Source organism: Mustela nigripes, chromosome 8, assembly GCF_022355385.1.
Source record: "Mustela nigripes isolate SB6536 chromosome 8, MUSNIG.SB6536, whole genome shotgun sequence".
Classification (NCBI taxonomy): domain Eukaryota; kingdom Metazoa; phylum Chordata; class Mammalia; order Carnivora; family Mustelidae; genus Mustela; species Mustela nigripes.
Window position 1 is genome coordinate 25893725 of NC_081564.1, and position 19982 is coordinate 25913706.

At 46.4% G+C, this 19982-nt stretch overlaps 2 gene segments (V, D, J or C); both read left to right on the forward strand.

Moving 5' to 3' along the window:
* The window catches only part of LOC132023362 (probable non-functional immunoglobulin lambda variable 11-55), a 1024259-nt gene that overhangs the window by 657808 nt on the left and 346469 nt on the right, over positions 1 to 19982 (forward strand).
* Positions 14705 to 15418, forward strand: LOC132023722 (immunoglobulin lambda variable 3-9-like). The segment is given in 2 exon segments: positions 14705 to 14747; positions 15099 to 15418. Coding segments are annotated over 2 exon segments (363 nt in total).

Here is a 19982-nt window from a genome sequence, read left to right on the forward strand (position 1 = left end):
GTAAACCTGGTGATTCACAGACCTGTACCCCTGGGGATAAAAATATATGTTTATAAAAAATACAAAATTAAAAAAAAAAAAAAAGATTGTGGTCATATAATCTTTGACAAAGCAGGAAAAAGTATCCATTGGAAAAGAGACAGTCTCTTCAGTAAATGGTGCTGGGAAAATTGGACATCTATGTACAGACAAATAAAACTCAACCATTCTCTTATTCCTAACACAAAGACAAACTCAAAATGGATGAAAGACCTCAATGAGAGAGAGGAATCCATCAAAATCCTGGAGAAGAGCATAGGCAGTAACCTCTTTGACACTGGGAACAGCAATTTCTTTTAAGATATGTCTCCAAAGGCAAAGGAAACAAAAGTGAAAATGAGCTTTAAGGACTTAATCAAAATAAAAAGCTTCTGTACAGTAAAGAAAGCAGTCAACAAATCTAAGAGGCAACCCACATGAAGGGAGGAGATATTTGCAAATGACAGTATAGACAAAGAGCCAATATACAGGATCTGGTTCTATACAGAACTTCTCAAACTCAACACCCAATAAACAGATCATCAAGTCAAAAAATGGGCAGAAGACATGAATAGACACTTCTCCGATGAAAACATATTAATGACTAACAGACATCTGAAAAATATTCATCATCATTACCCATCATTACCCATCATTATCCATCATCATTACCCATCATCATTACCCATCAGGGAAATTCAAATCAAAACCACACTGAGATACCACCTTACACCAGTTAGAATGGCAAAAATTAACAAGGCAGGAAACAACAAATGTTGGAGAAGATGTGGAGAAAAGGGAACCATCCTACACTGTTAGTGGGAATGCAAGTTGGTGCAGGCACTTTGGAAAAGATCGTGGAGGTTCCTCAAAAAATGAAAAATAGAGCTACCCTGTGACCCAGCAATTGTACTACTAGGTATTTAGCCCAAAGATACAGATGTGGTGAAAATAGGGCATATACACCCCACTGTTTATAGCAGCAATGTCTACAATAGCCAAACTGTGGAAAGAGAAGATATGCCCTTCAAGAGACAAATGGGTAAAGAAGATGTGGTCCATATATACAATGGAATATTACTTAGCCAACAGAAAGTATAAATACCCAACTTTTGCATCAACATGTATGGGACTTGAGGAGATTATGCTGAGTGAAATAAGTCAAGCAGAAAGAATCAATTATCATATGGTTTCACTTACTTGTGGGACATAAGGAATAGCTTGAAGGACATTAGGTGAAGGAAGGGAAAAATGAAAGGGACGAATCAGAGGGTGAGACGAAGCATGAGAGACTTGGACTCTGAGAAACAACCTGAGGGTTTTAGAGGGAGAAGTGTTGGGAGATGGACTGGCCCAGTGATGGGTATTAAAGAGGGCATGTATTGCATGTAGCAGGTGTTATACATAAACAATGACTCTTGGAACAATACATCAAAAACTAATGATGGTATGGTATGGTAACTAAGATAACATAATAAAAAATAATAATAATAAAAAATAAGGTCTTCCTATGAGGGACTGGAAAATTCTGTTCTTCACTTTCCCAATTTCTGCAACTCAGTTATTTTCTCAGTGCGTTTTTCTTAACTTAACTTATAGAATAAGATATTTATTACATTTCCCCCCAAACCGAAGACAGGTTACTTATGACACTTCCCTTGAAGAGTTACTAAAATAAGATCCATCTCATTTTCTTAATATGACAATATTTCTTTTTGGACCTGATCTGTCCCTGATTCTGATTGCAAAATAGGGATACTGAGGCACAGCCCCTATGACCTGCTGCAAGAGATCACAGCCAACAACAGACATTTATAGCACTGTGATGGCTTTGGAAATGCCATGCACTATTCTTAGAAGATGAATTTTATTCGGTCACTGTGGCCCATGAACTGATCTAGATTGGACCCTGAACCTCCGTAAAGCTCATAGTGCCAATTATACGATAAGATCAGAAAATAAAGACTACTCCACTCTCAGGTCTCAGTGGCCAGGCCAGCCAAGGAGTAAGACCCTTCCCCATCTGTGTCATACTCTCCTCCAGCCACAGGAATCCTGTGTACAGAGCAGTAATCAGGTCTGACCCAGGATCCCATGTCTAAGGTCCCAAGTTTGTTCCCTTCCTCCTGATCCTCCAGGCATCTACATAGGATGGATCATCAGGGGATTTGTAAACAGTTATTAGAACTCCATCTCCTGTGAATGTTTAGGGGCAGATGTGGACGATATCTTTCAAAGTACAAAACTTTTAAATCTTCCCTAAATGAATTTGTCCAAAAATTAAAAAAATACACAGGATAGACTGACAACAGATATAAGGCTGCAAAAGAAGAGATTATAGAATTTGATATCATCATGATGGAAACTACTCAAAATGATATGTAGAGCAAAAACCTTGAAGAGATTGTAAAGGTGCAGTGTCTGTAGGACACCTTCACACCAGCTAGACAGTGTGCAAGTGTAGAGACTGTGAGAGGGAAGGTAAGGAAATGAAGGTGAATCCAAAAAACCTGTGGAGAAATAATCTACAAAAAGGCTTCAAATTTGGAGAAACCCAGGAACCAATATATCCAGGAAGCTCAAGGGAGCTTGGGCACAGGGAACATGAGAGACAGCACAGAAAACATCATAATGAAGTTGTTAGAAACCAGTGATGCAGACACTCTCAGAGCCAGAGAAGAGAGTCATGTTCCTTACAGAGAACCAGCATTGTGCTAGGAGCACATTTCTAACCACAAACCATGAGAGCATGAAAACAAAGGAGCAATGTCTTCAAACTACTAATAGAAAATATCTATCAACATTGGTCTTTAAACACAGTGGACATCATTGAAAAGTGAAGAGAAAGTAAACCTTTCTCAGAGAGCAAATCTCCCAGGACTGATCACCAGCAGACCCTCAGCACAAGCGACAGTGAAGGATGCCCCTCAGTCAGAAGGAAATCGTGACAGATGGAAATATGAGCCTACATAAAGAAAAATCATCAGATGTCATAACTACAAGGATAAATGTAAAATCAATGTTAGTGGTTAATGTCTATAAAAGTCAACTACTTAAAGCAAAATATATAGCAATGTGATTGATTCATAATGGATGTACAAATAATACATATGACAATGACAGCAGAAATGGTGGTGAAGATGAGACCATGTTGTGATGTCCTCATCCTGCATGTGAATGATGTCGTATAACTGGGAGGAAGTTTCTTAAGGCAGGAGGTGAGAATGTTAAGCTCTAAGGAAAGCATTAAAACAAAACCATTTTAACAACGAAGAACTATAGCTAATAAGGTGCATGACCTGGGATGATCTGGAGGACACAGATCCAGTAGGACATGCATGTCATGTCTGTGTATGTGTGTATTTGTCTGTGAGGCACAGAGAAACAGAGACAATGGGAGGGAGACACCCATGTTGAGAATCAGCTCAGGTGGTCTTAGGGCGGCAGGTCTGGAAGGGGCAGGACAGGACAGAGGGCTATGTGTGGAAGTCAGGACAGGGTTGCACACTTTTATTGCATCTGAAGGATTAAAATGTTAAGAGGAGACAGAGAAGAAAATTAAGGCATCCCAATCAAACCACTAGAGATGAAAACAACAGTGTGTCAGATCTCAAACACAACAGTTGAGATCACCAGCAGACATGCCAAGATGAATATTGTAGGGAATCTGAAGACACAGCACAGATACAGCAAGTGAAAGACACAGAGAGACTTTATAGGTGAGCAGAGCAGCACTTGGTGTAGGAAAATGTGAATAATGTCGTGCACATGTGATTGTGAACCCGGGGAGTGAGGGTGGGGAGGTGGAAAAGATTATTTTATGAATCAATGGCCACAAATGTTCAAAATTTCATGAAAATTCAGTATCTATGGTTTACAAAAACCCCAAATAAAGAAATATGGAGGAATAAAACACCCCAGAGAGGAAAGACATTAAATTCAGGGGCCAGTGATAAGGATTCAGACTGATCTCTCACGAACAGATATACACACAGAGGGCAGTGGATTAACATTTTCAAACTACTGAGAAAAACCAAAAGAAATCCTTTATGTAGGGAAAATATACTTCTATAATGAAGGCTGAACAGAAAAATGCTTCAGCTCTACCAAATTGACAGAAATGATCATGAACAGACCCATAACACAGGAAATACTACTGGATTTCTGTCAGGCAGAAGGAGGGGATTCCAGAAAGAAGCCGGATCTACAAAATGATGGAAAGAGTCAGAAATGATAACTACAGGGGTAAATATGAAGAATTTTTGATGATTTAACACTCTCTGAAAAATAAATCACTGTCTAGAGCAAATCTAATTCAGTGCATATGTTGGAATTTATCACATAGCTAACAGTGATGGGTATGATATTCCTACCAAAGCCCTGAGAAGAGATAGTAGCAATTGGGCTCTAATGTCTGAGGCTCTCTGTCCCATGGTGTGATGTCACCTAAATGTAGCCTGTGATGAGTCACAGATGACAGGAGAACAAGGAGTTACAGTAATAAGCCAAAAGAGAAAAAGAAAGCAGATTATAGAAAAATGCTCCAATTCTCAAGAAGAAGATAAAAATGGAAGAGGAGAAAAGACAACCCATGGAACATAGAGAAAATAAAAATTGGGATGGGATCTAACAAACTATGTTACCACACAAAGTCAGGAAAGGATGTAAACCCCACAATTAAAGGACAGATATTGTCAAAATAAGTTTAACAGTAACATCCAAGGATCAGAAACCTACATAAATAATCTTATACTGTAAATAACATTATACTATTTAGCCAAAGCGCTTCCATCCATCCGTTAAACAATAACCTTGTTGTTTAACCCTTAAACTGTCCCTGCTCCCCTTCCTCCAGGGGACTTACTTAAAAACAAGTCCCGGAAACCAGACCCAGGTAACTAAGCCCAAATACAAGGGTGGGTCAGGCCAGGTGGAGACATCCAATCAGTGAGGGGTTGCATACTGTCTCCCTAGTTACCAAGGAGTATGGGCCCCGCCCTTTGGGTGCCAATTCTAACCAAGGTGATAGGCTAATTCAAATATCTACTAGATAAATTGTAATTCAGTTGGTCACTGTGCAGCTTTCTCTGTGTGTTACAATTTCATTGGCCACCTGTGCGTGGCCAGGCCCAACCACATGGCCTTTGCCCTTAAAAGCAAGTCTGTAAGGGAGAGAGGGGTCGCCCTCTCTGTAAGAGGCATGGCCCAGAACATTCGGCTTGATTCTTGATGCTTGGCGCAGAAGAAAGTTTTGCTTGACCTTTGCTTTATATCAGTCTCTCTCCTTTAATCATGGACCCATTATTGGGAGACCTAACAATACCAAGACCAAGACAATATTCCCACTTGATTCTGTTTCATAACTCAACTTTTTGTAAAAAAAAAAAAGCACAGGACAGAGAATCTAGGAAGATGAACTGAACCCTTACACATGGTCATGTGTAAGATGGAATATTTCATGTCCTGTGTATCTGAAACACTCACAAAAATTGAAGCTAGGGATCACAGGACTCATTTCATGAGAACATCAACAGAAATGCCCTCCTCTCTCCCTCTCCCCACTTGTGATGCAGCTGAAATGTGTAGTGACCAGAGCTCCCCTATGGAGCTGAGAGGTGAGCACGCTCCATGTCAGGCAAACCTCTGCAGCTCATGCAGAAGCAAGGAGATTCTCTCCACCAGCATGAGGATCATTTTCACAGGAACCATGAAAGGGTGTGAGTGAGTCTCAGGGAGGCCAGGCTCAGCAGTAGACTCAAGAGAAAGAGTCTGGGCTGCCCACCAATGCTGGGACCCTTCTCTCCTTCTCCTCCTCTCTTGCTTCCCAGGTTCTGCCCAGGCCCAGTTCGCAGGCTCAGCCCCACAGGACCCTGAGCATGACACTGACCCTAAGCTCTGCCCAGAGGGTACCAGAGGTGGTAGGGCCCAGAGAACGAGGCCTGTACAGGATTTTGTCCTTTGCAAGACTCATCTGACCCCATCAATGTGCCCATGAGACCCCTGTCACTCCCTCAAACATGGAGCACAGAGAGGACCAAACAATAATACAGAGCAGAGCCAGCAGGACCAGGGTCAGGCTCCTGTATCTCCAAACAGCCTCTACTCTCCCCACAGATTCTCCAGTTCAAACCTGGGGCATGACATCCCTGACCCTCCACATAGGCTGGCTAGCCAGTTTCCCTTATAGGCCAGGCCATGAAGAGGATAGCAGTGAGCTGAGGGACAGAAGTCCTGCTGCCCAGCCTGGCCTCATCCTCTCTCCCTCCTGTCCTGGTCAAGCTCTGCCCTAATGAGACCAGCATCTGAATCCAGCACATCTGGTCTCCATTTCTGGACTTGCCCCCACTCTCCCCTGTTTTCCTGGGAAGGTAGCCTCCTGGGCCTCAGCTTTACCTGCTATGAAATGGGGAAGCTTACAGTCAAGTAAGAAACACTGTGTTCATTTGACATTAAGTGACACAAAATATTTCAAGAGACTCCATGTGAGCTCAGTGAGTTGAGCTTGGAGTTTGAGTGTCTGGTCTTCCTCTGTGGGAATCCAAGGAAAAGTTTTCAGGTGCCCTGTGACCTGCATCATGTGCACCTGGGTCCAAGTATAATTATCAGATGCCCAGTTCCATGAAAGCACAGAATAGGCTACAAATCCTCCCACACAAAATTCAGGAGAAGAGGGCTGGAGTAATTTAAAATGCAGTAAAAGTTATACTATTAATGATAAAAGTTAAGGTTTGCCTGCTCAACTTACCGTAACACCACAAGCATCCCCTGTCACTCCCATGACCCAACTATATGGATGCGGAAGCAGGAAGCATTGGACCTGATTCCTAAATACACAGGAACCCAGTGGCTGGGGGACATCACACAGGTTTGTCCAGACACTGACCCTTTTGAAATGCACTACACTGACCCATGCACTCTCCTTTCTGAAAGGTGACAGTGGGCTAGTCCAGGGCATTTCAAACCTGGGACAAGTACAGGAATCCCACCTGCTCTGCCTCCTCCACCTTGTATATGACCTTCTCTGCTGGGCTGCACAGACCAAGGTGGGCAGCTGCCTGTGGGAGCAACCTGAGCATGACGTTGAATCTGAAGTCAGCCTGGAGGGTGCTGCAGGGTTGGAACCCAGAGAAGAAACACCTGAGTCTCCAGAACCTAGAGGCTTTGTGTCCACTGAAGGACTCATTGACACCAGTTTGTAGCCAGAAGACCCCTGTCATTCTTTCCAACTTAGAGGGCAGAGAGGACTAAGCAATAATACAAAGCAGATCAAGGAGGACACAGGCCAGGTCCCTGTATAGCCAAACATTCTCCACTGTCCTCACAGATTCTCCAGCTCTAACCTGGGATAGGACACCGCTGATCCTTCCCATGTGCAGGCTGAGGGGACTCCTTTATAGCCCAGGCAGGTTGGGGATGGCAATGAGTTCAGTGACAGGAGCTCTGCTGCCCAGCCTGGCATTACCCTCCCTCCCTCCCTCCCTCCAGTTCTGCACAAGCTCTGCCCCTGGATGCCTGGGATCTGAATCCAGCACACGTGGGCTCCATTCTGGACTAGACCCACTTTCCTCTGCTCTCCTGGGAACATTTTCTCCCTGGACCTCAACTTTATGTGATACAATGTACAAATATTGACAGAGTCTTATGAATGAAACAGAGATTGTAGGGTCTCAGTGAGTGGAGGCTGGGCTGGCAATCTCTTGTCCATCTTCTGCAGAAATCCAAGGAAAGGGTCTCAGCAAAAGTGTTACATGTATGATGTGAAATTGCACATCTGGTCTGATTCCCAACTTCCCTGTTTCATCCATATCAACTGAGAGGCTCGTGTACAAACCATCCTCCCCCAGCCTGCTAGTGCTCTGGGTTTTAGTAGAAACAGCAGTGGCAGAGATGACAGAAATAGGCCAATAAAGATTTAGGTGCACATGTGAAGGTTAGTGCTAGAAGGATCGCCTGTTGCACTGTGACCCAGCGACACTCACTGGGATGCAGGCAGCATCGGACTTGATTCCTAAATGGAGAGACAGGAGTGACAATAGGATCTCACAAAGGTTTTATGAACTGTGACCCTTTCAGCACACTACACTTCAGCCTGCACCCACCGTGTTGCAACAGCCAGTGGCACAGGTTGGGCCATATCAACCCCTGGACAAGAGGAAGGAATCCCACCTGTGCTGTCTCCTGCACTGTGTGTGACCTTCTGGGCTGGTCTGAGCAAGGCAGTGGGGGCAATAGGCAGTGGGCAAGGCCTGTGGGAGGCTGGAAACCATTGTCCACACCCTTTCTCAGGTGACAGGTGCTGTGGAGCAACCTACAGGACTGAAGCTCCTGGTCTGAGCCCGTCTCCACCAGCAGGGGGCAGCAGACTGCATCAGGAGCCCCAGGACAGAGGCTAGGGCTGACCAAGGGGAGCCTCACAGGAAACCAGGCCTGGGTGTGAGTAGGGGGTCCAGGGTTCAGTCCTCAGAGCTTGTCAGCATGATCTATCCTAACTCCTCAGGCTCCAGGGACCATGTTCTGAGGGTCAGATTCACACAGTTACCCAGAACATTGAAAGGAGTCCTGACGCATTGAGTAGCTCATCTGGGAAATTCCAGTCCCTGTCTCTCCATCTGAGGTCCCAGGGAGCTGACTCTTCTCTGCTGGGCATATCCACAGACTCCACAGACACCCTGACTCCTCCCCTCTGCCTCTCCTTCACTCCATGCAGACTCAGATCTTGGGCTGCAGGTGCCTTGCTCAGGAGTGACTCAGGGGATAGGAGGTGGGGTATTCAGAGCCCCTCGTTCCTGGAAGGTGGGTCTGCAGCCCTCTGTGAGACTGTCTGCAGAGTGAAGTGCCTCATCTCCGGTCCCTGTGTTGTCCTTACTTCAGAGACAGGATCCAGTTCCCAGAAGAGACCACTCACTATCCAGTCCCCAGAATCCATTCCCTCACAGAGGCACAAAACATGAAGTGGGTCCTTAAGTCAGGGAGGATTTCTGGCACTTTTCACAAATTTACATGAGACATGGAAGAAAAAAAATGAAAGGAATCAAAGTATTGAGATGTAGATTGTTGCACTGCTGTGGGATGGTGGGAGTCATAGAGATGGTCAGCCCACATGGAAATAAACTAGAAGTATGGTGAATCTCCAAGAGCAGGTGATTCCACAACAATAAATTCCCAAATGTACCATGATGAACAAGTGTCATAATGAGAGAGCTTCCCATTCTCATGACATATTGAGGGTGGGACCAGAGTTCAGCTAAGGGAGGCAGAGGGGATGTGAATCAGGAGGGATAAAGGACCTCCTGAGGTCCTGACCTGAGGACACAGGACCACCTTGCCTTGACTCAGGTGTTGTCTGTAGTTCTATAAGAGACCAGCTCAGCCCCATGGCCAGGATCCTGAAAGGTCCTGCAGTTGATGCAGCTCCCTGTGCTCAGTGACCCTGGGACAGATGACCATGATCACCTGTCAGGGAGATAGTATAGAAATCTTCAGTGTTCAGTGGTACTTGCAGCAGCCAGGACAGGTCCCTAGATGGTCATATATGACCATAACAAGATTCCCTGAGGGATTCCCTGATTATAGGAGTCCAACATGGAAGAAAGGGTCACCCTAAACACCAGCAGGACCAGGGACAAGGACGAGGTGACTAATACTATCAGGTGTGGGACAGTGGTACTAACGTTCACAATGAGAGAGACAGACAGGGTTGTGAGACAAAAACCCCTTTCCTATCTGTGTCATACTCTCCATCAGCCCCTGGAGGACTGTGGACAAAGCACGTAGGTCTGGTCCAGGGCCACCAGTTCTGAGATTCCCAGGTCTATCTCCCAACACAGCCCTTCATGCAGCCTCTGTACCATGTGGATCAGGGGTGCTTATGCAGGAGGCAGGGTGGAGCTGTCATGTTTTCTGGTCTAGGGTACTTGCTGGAGATGAAGGATAGGCTGGAAAGACAGAAAGACATCCATGGAGACATGACAAGCTCAAAGTGACAAGGGGAATTCTCAGCTTTCCACTGAATGGAATCATTGTGGTATTTCTGTGAATTGTTTCACTGAAGCAATTCTCCTTTAGAACTAAGACCTCTAGGGCAACAGAGTATATGGACATGGTACAAGGAGTGAAAATTTTGCAGTAGGTCATCTGGAATGTCAGTAAGTATGGATATTCCCAACTCCACCTTTTCATTCCTGAACCCATGAATGATGGCGATGGGAGAAATAGCTCATATATTGGACACCTATTTAGTGTAAATTTCACCTCCTGCCAAATCTTGCCCACAGTCCCACAAGGTGTGGCATGTGACTGAATGGTAAACAAGTTTGCAAGAGGCCAGTAGTATGTCATTCAAGCCAGCTGTTTCAAATGGTGGGGAACAAGGTAGAAACAGTGAATTCCATGGGCACCGGCACATGGCAGCACTTTTCTGATGTGAAATGTGAGCCTTGGACAGAAGCCACACTAGGTAAGGCATTCAGTAAGTCTAAGGATTACAGTTTGGGAAGAAGCACTTCAGGAAAAGAAAGCAAGTTCCTATCCAGAATAAAAATTTATTCCACTAACGACAGAGCAATCCTGTCCATGATGGAAGAGGTCTAATGTCATTCATCTGCCACCAGGCTCCTGGCTGATTCCCAAGGGAATGGCCTCATCCTGGGAACTCTGGGTTGGTCTCTGCTCTTAGCAGATTGGACCATCAGAAGTGGCCATAGCCATGTCAGCTTTATGAGTGGACAAACCTAGGGATTATTCCGTGAATAACCTAAAAAACTTGCAACATTGCTACTTTGCTATAGGCCCACTGGACAGGTTCAAGAGTGGATGGACAAGAAGGCTCACCACTCTTTGCAGAATGTCACATTACCCACCTGATTATGAAAAACATTTCCCTCTGAGGACACATTCTTGTGGGCATACTCATGGAACACAAATAGTTCTGTGTTCATTTGGGGGTGAGTTCTCCTCACATATCTCCTCCTCAAACATCTTTCATCACTTTCCTTTTTGTGTTTCTTCCAAGTCTCTCACCATCTCGGCCAAACTGAGTCCGAGACTAGGTTAGAAAAAAGCCACTTCTGTCCTTCTCTCTGTCCAGGTAAATAAAGCAAGCACTCTGCTCAAATGATGACTTATTGAAAAATTGTCCATATTGTGCAGGGGTGTCCCAGATGAGGGCTGCAGGACTAGTATTGTTAACTAGCGGAGTTGGCTGCACATCAGACAGGAACCTCTTAAACCAACCATGGTTTTTCCTCTGGACCAGCTGTTCATAGGATTGTCCCCACTGGGTCATAACTGTGCCATACAGAGCAGAGACAAAGCAGTATGTGTTGGGGTCATGGCCATCAGGCGTTTTCCTCACACATCTCGCCTGTGCCTTCAGGACATGGGGAAGCCTGATCTCAAATTTACCTCTTCTGCTGGATGATGGAGAGCTGCTATGAATGCACAATTTCATGGCATGGACCTAAAACATTCAGTTTTTGCAGGCAGCTCAATCACATAGAAATTTGGTGGCTAATAAGGAACATACACTCTCTATTAAGGTTCAGTAGAAAGTCTAATTGTGTACCTGTTGAAGATTTCTAATAATGCAGATGTAAAAAAATAATTGGTAAACAGCCCATCTATTTCAGTTCTAGGAACACTGTCTTTAATTGGAACCAATGTGCTCTGTCAAAGAGTCTATTCATTATAGTAACCAGGCCAACCCTATCATTGGTGATAAAATGGAACTGTATGTCTCCTTAAAATGCAAAAACTAAACCTTTTGCACACAATCCAGAGTTAAGAATCTCTAAAAAACATACATGTATATACCATACATAAGGGTATATATGTACACAAATATATCTCAAACATACAGCAGATGCAATCCGTATATATGTGCACACACACAAGTATATCATATATGTGTGTGAGTGTAAATATATGATAGAAAGGAGGTATGTGACAGGAATTTGATGTCAGGATGAAACACACACACACACACACACACACACACACACACACACACGTGAGCCACACAGAAGCCACAGTGACTGTCAGCTACAAACCGGCTCCAGTTCCCACTCAGTCTGTAGCGAGGTTCGCCCAGGGCTCCTCTTGACTCACCTTCCCTGGAAACATACAACATGAGAATTATATCACACCTACCACTGAGTTTTTAACTTTTGGGAAAATATCACCTTGGAACTCAACTAGCTTTGAATCACAGACACCTAAGGTCCTCGCTGTCCCTGTGTCCTCACACAAAGCAGACACTTCCTAACAGGGACAGAATCTAAACGCACTTCAGTTCTTGTCCCTTTTTCCCATCCTGACAGCAGTCCCACAGTCCTCTCTGCAGACAAATCTCTCCCCACACACGACCTGCCTGTCATTTTGTCTGATGTGACTTCATTCTCTGCACATCACCCAACACTCTCAAGGTTCTCCTATCATTTAATTAATTGATTTTTTTGTATCAGTTACTATTTCAACTGGTCAGGAAGTGTTTAATGCAATACATGCCCATATTAATCAGGAGCATGAACATTCAGGTAGCTATTTTCTTGCAGACAGAGTAAGTCTGAAGACAGATGGTGGTTCTCCAGGTACTACCACTTTTATGAGGTCCCAAATACTCTCACTCTCTCTCCCACCATCACTACTATGGAGACTTTGCTTTGCCCTATTTTTGACAACAGACCTCAGAATGGCTGCTGCAGCTCCAGCTATCACAAATCGGTAGAAAATAAAGAGCACTCATTTATCTCAATTGTTTCTCTCACTCACAGACAAAACTGCTCAGAAAGATCCCCAGGAGAATGACACATTGATGGGTTATCTCTGGGACACAAGGTCAACGCTGACCTAGACAGACCTGAGAATAGCAATAGTGAGTTTCTTGATGACTATAAAAGATGCAGGTAGATGGGGTTGGTAACCCCAGTGTGCTGTCTCACCAAAGCAACTCTGTCCCCAGTGCTGCTCTGCCCAAGGCAGAAACCCAAGAAAGACTTGTGTCTTATGCCCACTAACTTCCCAGGATGAAACCTATGGGAACCAAGCTGGGTCTGAATAAGATTTTGTTGGTTGAGTGTTCTATAGTCTCTGTCCTTAGAGCAGGAGCCATCATCACACTATTTGGTGCTCCAGCAGTCAGATCAAGTGAGACAGTCCCAGAGTCCTGTGTCTCCTGGTGCTCAGCACCAAAACCACAGCCATGACCACCACCACCCCCAGAGACATGAGCCCTGATACATCAGATGGGTCCTGCCTTCTCTTCACATGAGCCTCTTCCTTTTTTCATGGGTAATATGACTCCTTGTACCTGGTCTTGATGCTGGCAGGAGCCCCACAGACACGAACAAATCCTCCCCTGGAGGATGCACGCCAGCAGTGCATGGATCAAGGGGAATCTGGATGTGAGCACTGGGTCATGAATCTCCACCTGGACAAAAGATTTCCCTGCACTTCCACCTGCCAGTGTGAAGTGGCAACTAGGGAGCAGCAGAGATCACCTGGCAAAGCCTCAGGGGTTCTAACTGGGAGGATTGTTTACCAGGACCAGAAGGTAAAGGTATAGGTTTACTACACTATCCCCTTTGCTTGGATGTAAAATTCTGACTCGGACATAACAAATAGCATGAAGGACAAGGGGAGTTAGAGAGGAGAAAGGAGTTGGGGTAAATTGGAAGGGGAGGTGAATCATGAGAGACTGTGGACTCTGAAAAACAATCTGAGGGGTTTGAAGTGGCGGGGGGGTGGGAGGTTGGGGTACAAGGTGGTGGGTATTATAGAGGGCACGGATTGCATGGAGCACTGGGTGTGGTGAAAAAATAATGAATACTGCTATGCTGAAAATAAATAAATTAATAAAAAAAATTCTGACTCAGAGTCTCTCATCTCTATCCTGTGGAATTTGTCTCTGTCTTTAGCACAGGTCCAGGACTTCATGATGCTCCACCCCACCCCCATTCCTGCTACACTCAGTCACTGTGAATCCTTGCTCAAGCACTGGGTCTGACCCTGGCAGGGAGGGCACCCTGGGGATACTGAGGCACAGCATATATGACCTGCCCCAGGAGTTCTCCATTGGCACAACTCCTTCAGCACATCAATGGCTCCCTAAAACTCCATGTGCTGCTGGCAAGGGAGGAATTTTCTTCATGTTCTGATGTTCACCAGTATAAACCAGAAGTAGGACACACACTGACCTATGATCCTATAGTACCTACAGAGGAAACATTCTATGATGGGTTCAGAAAATGCAGACAGACCCACCTCACAGCTGTGATGATACCTCCCCAGGAGCCAGGTCAGGACATGGAGAGGGATAGGGTTTAGACCCCAGACTGTGGGAACACAGGGTGAAGGAAAATAACCTGGGCTGAGGTTGGGTTTGCAGAGCTGTCCTCCTATCTCTGTGACCCTTGGAGCTGAGCCCATTTCTCTCTCTCTGTGTGTGTATTTGTGTGTTTGTGTGTGTGTGTGTGTGTGTGTGTGTGTGTGTGCGCGCACGCGCGCGCGTTTGTGTGTGTTATGTTAGTACCTGAACCTATTTCTAAAACCACAAGGCTCCTCAGCAACAGCCCCTGAACTTGGGCTCATTTGCATAAGCACCAACTGTCCCAGCAAGGGTTTAAGAGAGGCCTGGGAGGAACCCTGTACAACCTTGAGATTCAGGGAGCAGAATCGAGGCACCTGCACCATGGCCTGGGCCCCACTCCTTGTTTTCCTGGCTCACTGCACAGGTGCCCAGTCTTATACCGCCTCATCCTCAGGTTCTGGGACAATCTTAGCCCTGACTCTGAGTTCAGCCATGGACTGCCTCTGGGGTGGTGAAAGATCTCAAAACCCTCCTTTGGGATGTAATATCTCCCCACTGTTCTCATTGGCTCTGTGTGACCCAAAAGGGCTGTACCTGCCCAGGGAAAGGGGAGGAATAGTTCTCATTTGTTCAAAGGTTCCACCTACTAGGCCCAGATCAAAGAGGACAGCAGGGTGGAAATGACCTAGAGAATCCCTGGGATTTAAACCAAGGGTGGGAGTGCCCAGGGGATGACACCATGGCTGGAACTTACTTCTCATCTCTTCTCTTGCAGGCTCCATGGCCTCATATGTGCTGACTCAACCACCCTCAATATCGGTGAACCTGGGACAGACGGCCAAGATCACATGTGAGGGAAACAACATTGGAAGAAAAAGTATTTACTGGTACCAGCAGAAGCTGGGCCATTCCCCCGTATTGATTATCTATAGGAATAGCAACCGGCCCTCAGGGATCCCTGACCGGTTCTCAGGCACCAACTCGGGAAACATGGCCACCCTGACCATCAGCGGAGCCCATGCTGAGGACGAGGCTGACTATTACTGTCAGGTGTGGGACAACAATAGTAATGCTCACAGTGACCCAGACAGATAGCGAAGTGAGACAAAAACCCCATCCCTGTCTTTGTCACTCTCTCCTCCAGCCCCAGGAGGCTTGTGCACAGAGCAAGGAGCACTTCTGGCCCAGGTTCCCTCATCTGAGATCCCCATCCCCCTCCCCATCCAGCCCTCCAGGCAGCTCTGCACAGGGAGGGTCAGGAGAATATTTACAGCTGACAGCACTAAGCTGCCAGCTTCTCTGGGCCTGAGTGTCAACTGCTGACAGACAAAGGCCCTGGATAGAAAAAGACACAGGGAGAATTCTGTCAGGGGTCATGATTTCTTGACATGTGGTTTTGAAACCGATTTTGAGAAAAATTGCATGAAGTCAAGAGAACAGATGAGGAACTTATTAAGAAGGAAGAGCAAACGCTTTCCTCGTTTCCACCCGGGCTTGTGTTAGAATGGTACCTTCCTGGAAGTGGGAGACACAAGAGAGAAATCATTTTCTCCTCACAAAAGAATAGTGAGGACAATTGGAATCTTTCATCTAAAATCCCTTAATGACCTGATCAACCATAAACAGGATCTTTGGTGGAATAATCAGGAATTTTTCAGGTGAAAGGATCATGAAATTTTCCTCTAGAGAATTAGAACCTGGGGATTCCCACTAAAGCCTTCTTCAACTGGAAAATGAATAGCCTGGCAGCACCCTACCTGGTCAGCAGGGGAGCATTGTGGCCAAGCGCAGCAGCGCCCCCACAGGCAGCAGGCAACACTGAGAGCATAAGCTGTCTCCTTCAGGACCTGGACCATTCTGGCTGAGGTTATCCCTCATCCCCGCTCAGCCTGGGCAGCCTTCCTCACCTGGTGAAGTGGATGGCTACTGCCTTGCACCTGCCAGCTTCTGCTCTTCTCTCTTCCTCTCCAGGGACAGGGGACCTGCACTCCTCTACCTGTCCTCCCTTCCTTGTCAGGTGCAACTCTCCCTCCTGCTGCCAGTCAGCTCACCCAGTCTGTGGGCATTGGGGAAAGCAGTGACAGGTTGTCCATGTGGGACAGAACAGAGGGACCAAACCAGAGGCACGTGTTGCCCCTTATTCCCCCTGTGCCTGTGGCTCGATAAGGGGGGAGGGGAGGAAAAGCAACTACTACCCTGAGTGTCCTCAGCCCCCAGGTGAGCTAAGGTGTAACAGGGCTGGTCTGAACTCACCTTGCATTAAACTTGTCCCCACATCAGCAGCTTACTCATGGAGGCTCCTCTATGTGCCCAGCAGCTGCCCCAAGGACCTGATTTATTACCTAGAAATTACTTCTTACCACACCTGATACATCCCTCTGTGCTCAGAATGCTCACCTCAGGAGAAAAGTCCACATGAGCCCTGAACTGAGTTGGAATCCTAGGTCCCTCAGATTCCCCACCTTCCTTCAGATTCTCTACAACGGTCCCCAAGGACACTGACTAGGTTTTTCCCACTCGTGTCTCACTTCTTTCTTCTTCTAGACCGGAGAGCAGCTCCTGGACTCCCTTTTCAGGATGGGCCCTGACTGCTGATCATGGAGCAGCCTGCCTGTTCGGTTCTGTCTCATCTATGGATCCATATTCTCTAGCACAGAACTCACCACTGATGCCTTGGTCCCCATTCTGCCAGGAAGGCTTGTCCACTGCAAGAACACACTAATGAAGAGCAGAGACATGAAGAGTGGAGCCTACTTTCCTCACAAAAAGAAGTCTGAGGTAAGAAGGTTGTTTTTCTTAGGGGATCACCAATCCCCTGAGCACCCACAGTCTTGCCAGTGTTCCCTCCCCTCTACCCCACAATGTTGGTTTTGCTTCCATTCGTATTGATGATGCACCCCCAGGAAGGTTCAGCTCCAGCTCCTACCCCATGTTCCTCAGGAAAGGTGCTGCTGAATCCCATCTACTTTCTTCCTTCATGACAGCAAGCTTCATGAGAATATCCACCCATTACCTTACATCCATGGTCCACACTGGGCCACATGGTCAAGCCTGGCTGCCAGGGACCTGACAAAAACAAGCTTCTGAATTCCAATTATATGTAGGTGACAATGTACACATAGAAAGAAGTCTAGTCTCCCACCTGGTCTGCACACCAGTGTGTCTATTATTGGGCCTCACCCCCAAGATGGAAAGCTCTGAGAGAAGACTCTGTGTCTTCTTTGGGTAAACACCTGAAGGGGAATGTGCAAGACAAAGTAGGTGAGAATACATGGTTTTTAGGGGGCATTCTCTTGTCTCTTTGGGGATTGAACCGCCAATGCCCCCTGTAGGTGCTGCACACACAACTGGCAGCAGAGAGAACCAGGCCATGAGTTCTGTGTACTCCAATGTCATGCCAAAGGACCACCTGCATGACCTCCACCACCCCCAGAGACATCAGGAGGATGGGAATGCCTCAGGAGGGCCCTGCCTCTTCAGTCTCTAATAGGACTCTTCCTGACTCAACGGACCCCATCATGGCTGGTCTATAGCTGGCACGAGACACACAGTAGAGAGGATTTCCTCCCTTCTGGTCAGCACTTCATGCATCAGGGAATCACAACTTGATCAGTGGATTCTGAATCTAATCTCAGACAGAGGACACCCTTGCACCTCCAGCCGCCCTCGTGGAACACCCAACAGGGGGCAGCCATCTGGACATGGGAAAAGTCTGAGCATCAGAAGCTCTAATATGCAGGGACTAGTATTAGGACCTATCACCTGAAGGAAAGGTGTCCATTTCCTAGAGAATCTTACTTCACATTGATTTCCAAATCCCACTGGCTCCAGGTCTCTTAGCTTTGTTTTTTCTGGATTTTCTTACTCTTCCGGCACAGGTACTACAACTGTATTTCACCAGCCCATGACAAAAATACGATCACTCTCCAATGTTTTTGCAAGCAGTATTCTATATGAGATGGTCAGCACACTGGGGACCTTGAGGCATGCATCTCTGTAGTGCCCCAGGAGCTCACGTGAAGGACTGAATTTTATAGAACTGCAGGGACTCCTGGGATACTGTATATGTCCTTGGCAAGGGTAACATTTTAATGGGGTCTGCCTCTCAGGAGCTGTGCTTGGGTTAGGACACTACCCCCATCTTTGCCTTCTCATTTCACCTATAGAACAGATTCATAAAAATCACACTGATCTCATTTCTGAGTGCTGCTATGACCAGACCTACCCAGGACTGAGGCAGGACATAGTTGAGGGTAGAGATATCATCCCCAGATATGGAACCAACAGTTGAAGAAGGATATCTTTGGCTGATGGTTGGGTCTGCAGATGCTGCCCCCCACTCTTCTGCATGCACCTTGGTGCCGAGCTCTTGTCTCAAACTACAAGGCCCCTCATCAGCAGCCCTGAGACATGGATGATTTGCATAACCAGCAGGTTTCTCCAGCAAATCAATAAAAGTGGCCTGTGGGGAAAATCTGCCAACCTGGGCCCTGGGGAACCCAACTGGGTCTCCTCTACCACAGCCTGAACTCCTCCTGAGCCTACTATCTCTCTGCAGAGACACTAAATCCATGCTCACACACCTCCAGTCCTTCATATCTGGGAAAAGCCTGGACCTGATTCTGAGCTCAGCACGGGGCTATCCATGGTGGGCAGGATATTCATGATCTTCTTGCAGGATGAGGGGCTCATGGTCTAAAACTGAAAGGACTACGGTCACTGGTTCTCCATGATATTTGAAGGACTAATCCTGCCAAGAGAAAGGGGGTGGAGAGTTCTTTAGATCACAGGCTCCATTCCCCTGTCAGGCCTATGGGCCCCTGGGACTGAGATTGGGGTGAAGGGGAACTCTGTGTTCCCACAGAATTCCAGGAGTTTAGGCTAGGCAGCTAGGAGTATCTCCTGGGAGTGGGCCTGTGTATTCCAACCCACCTCTCATACTTTCTCTTCCAGACCTCCTGGCCTCCTACCTGCTGATCAGCCCCGCTCAGTTTTGGTGACCCTGAGACAGACATGTCCCAGGATCACCTGTGGGGGAAACAACACTGGAAAGAAAGATGGTCAGTGGTACCAGCAAAGCTTGTCCAAGACCCCCTGAAGATTATCCATGATGATAGCAACTAGGACTAAGGCATTCCTGACCAATGCTCCAGGTCCAACTCGGGAACACAGCCACCTTGACTATCAGGGGAGCCTGTGCCAAGGATGATGCTAAATATTACTGTCAGTCATTTGACCACAGTGGTAATGCTCACAGTGACACAGGCAGACATGGAGGTGTGATACAAACCCCTTCCCCATCAGTATCACTCTTCTCCAGCCCAGGAGGCCTGTGCACAGAGCAGTGAGCAGGTCTGAGCAGGTCCCCACATCTGAGATCCCCTGAGGTCCTATTCCACCCAGCCCACCAGGCAGGCTCTGCACAGGATGGATCACAGAGGAAATGCACGCAGGTATTAAAACTATGTTTCACAGGGAAATAGGATGAAGGAATGACTGAACAGGTTAGAAAAAGATATGGGCACTGGGTGTGGTGCAAAAATAATGAATACTGTTATGCTGAAAATAAATTTTTTAAAATTAAAAAAAAAAGAAATTTAAATAGAAAAAAAAAAGATATGGGGACATTTTTTTAAAAAATAAAATTTTTAAAGTCCCA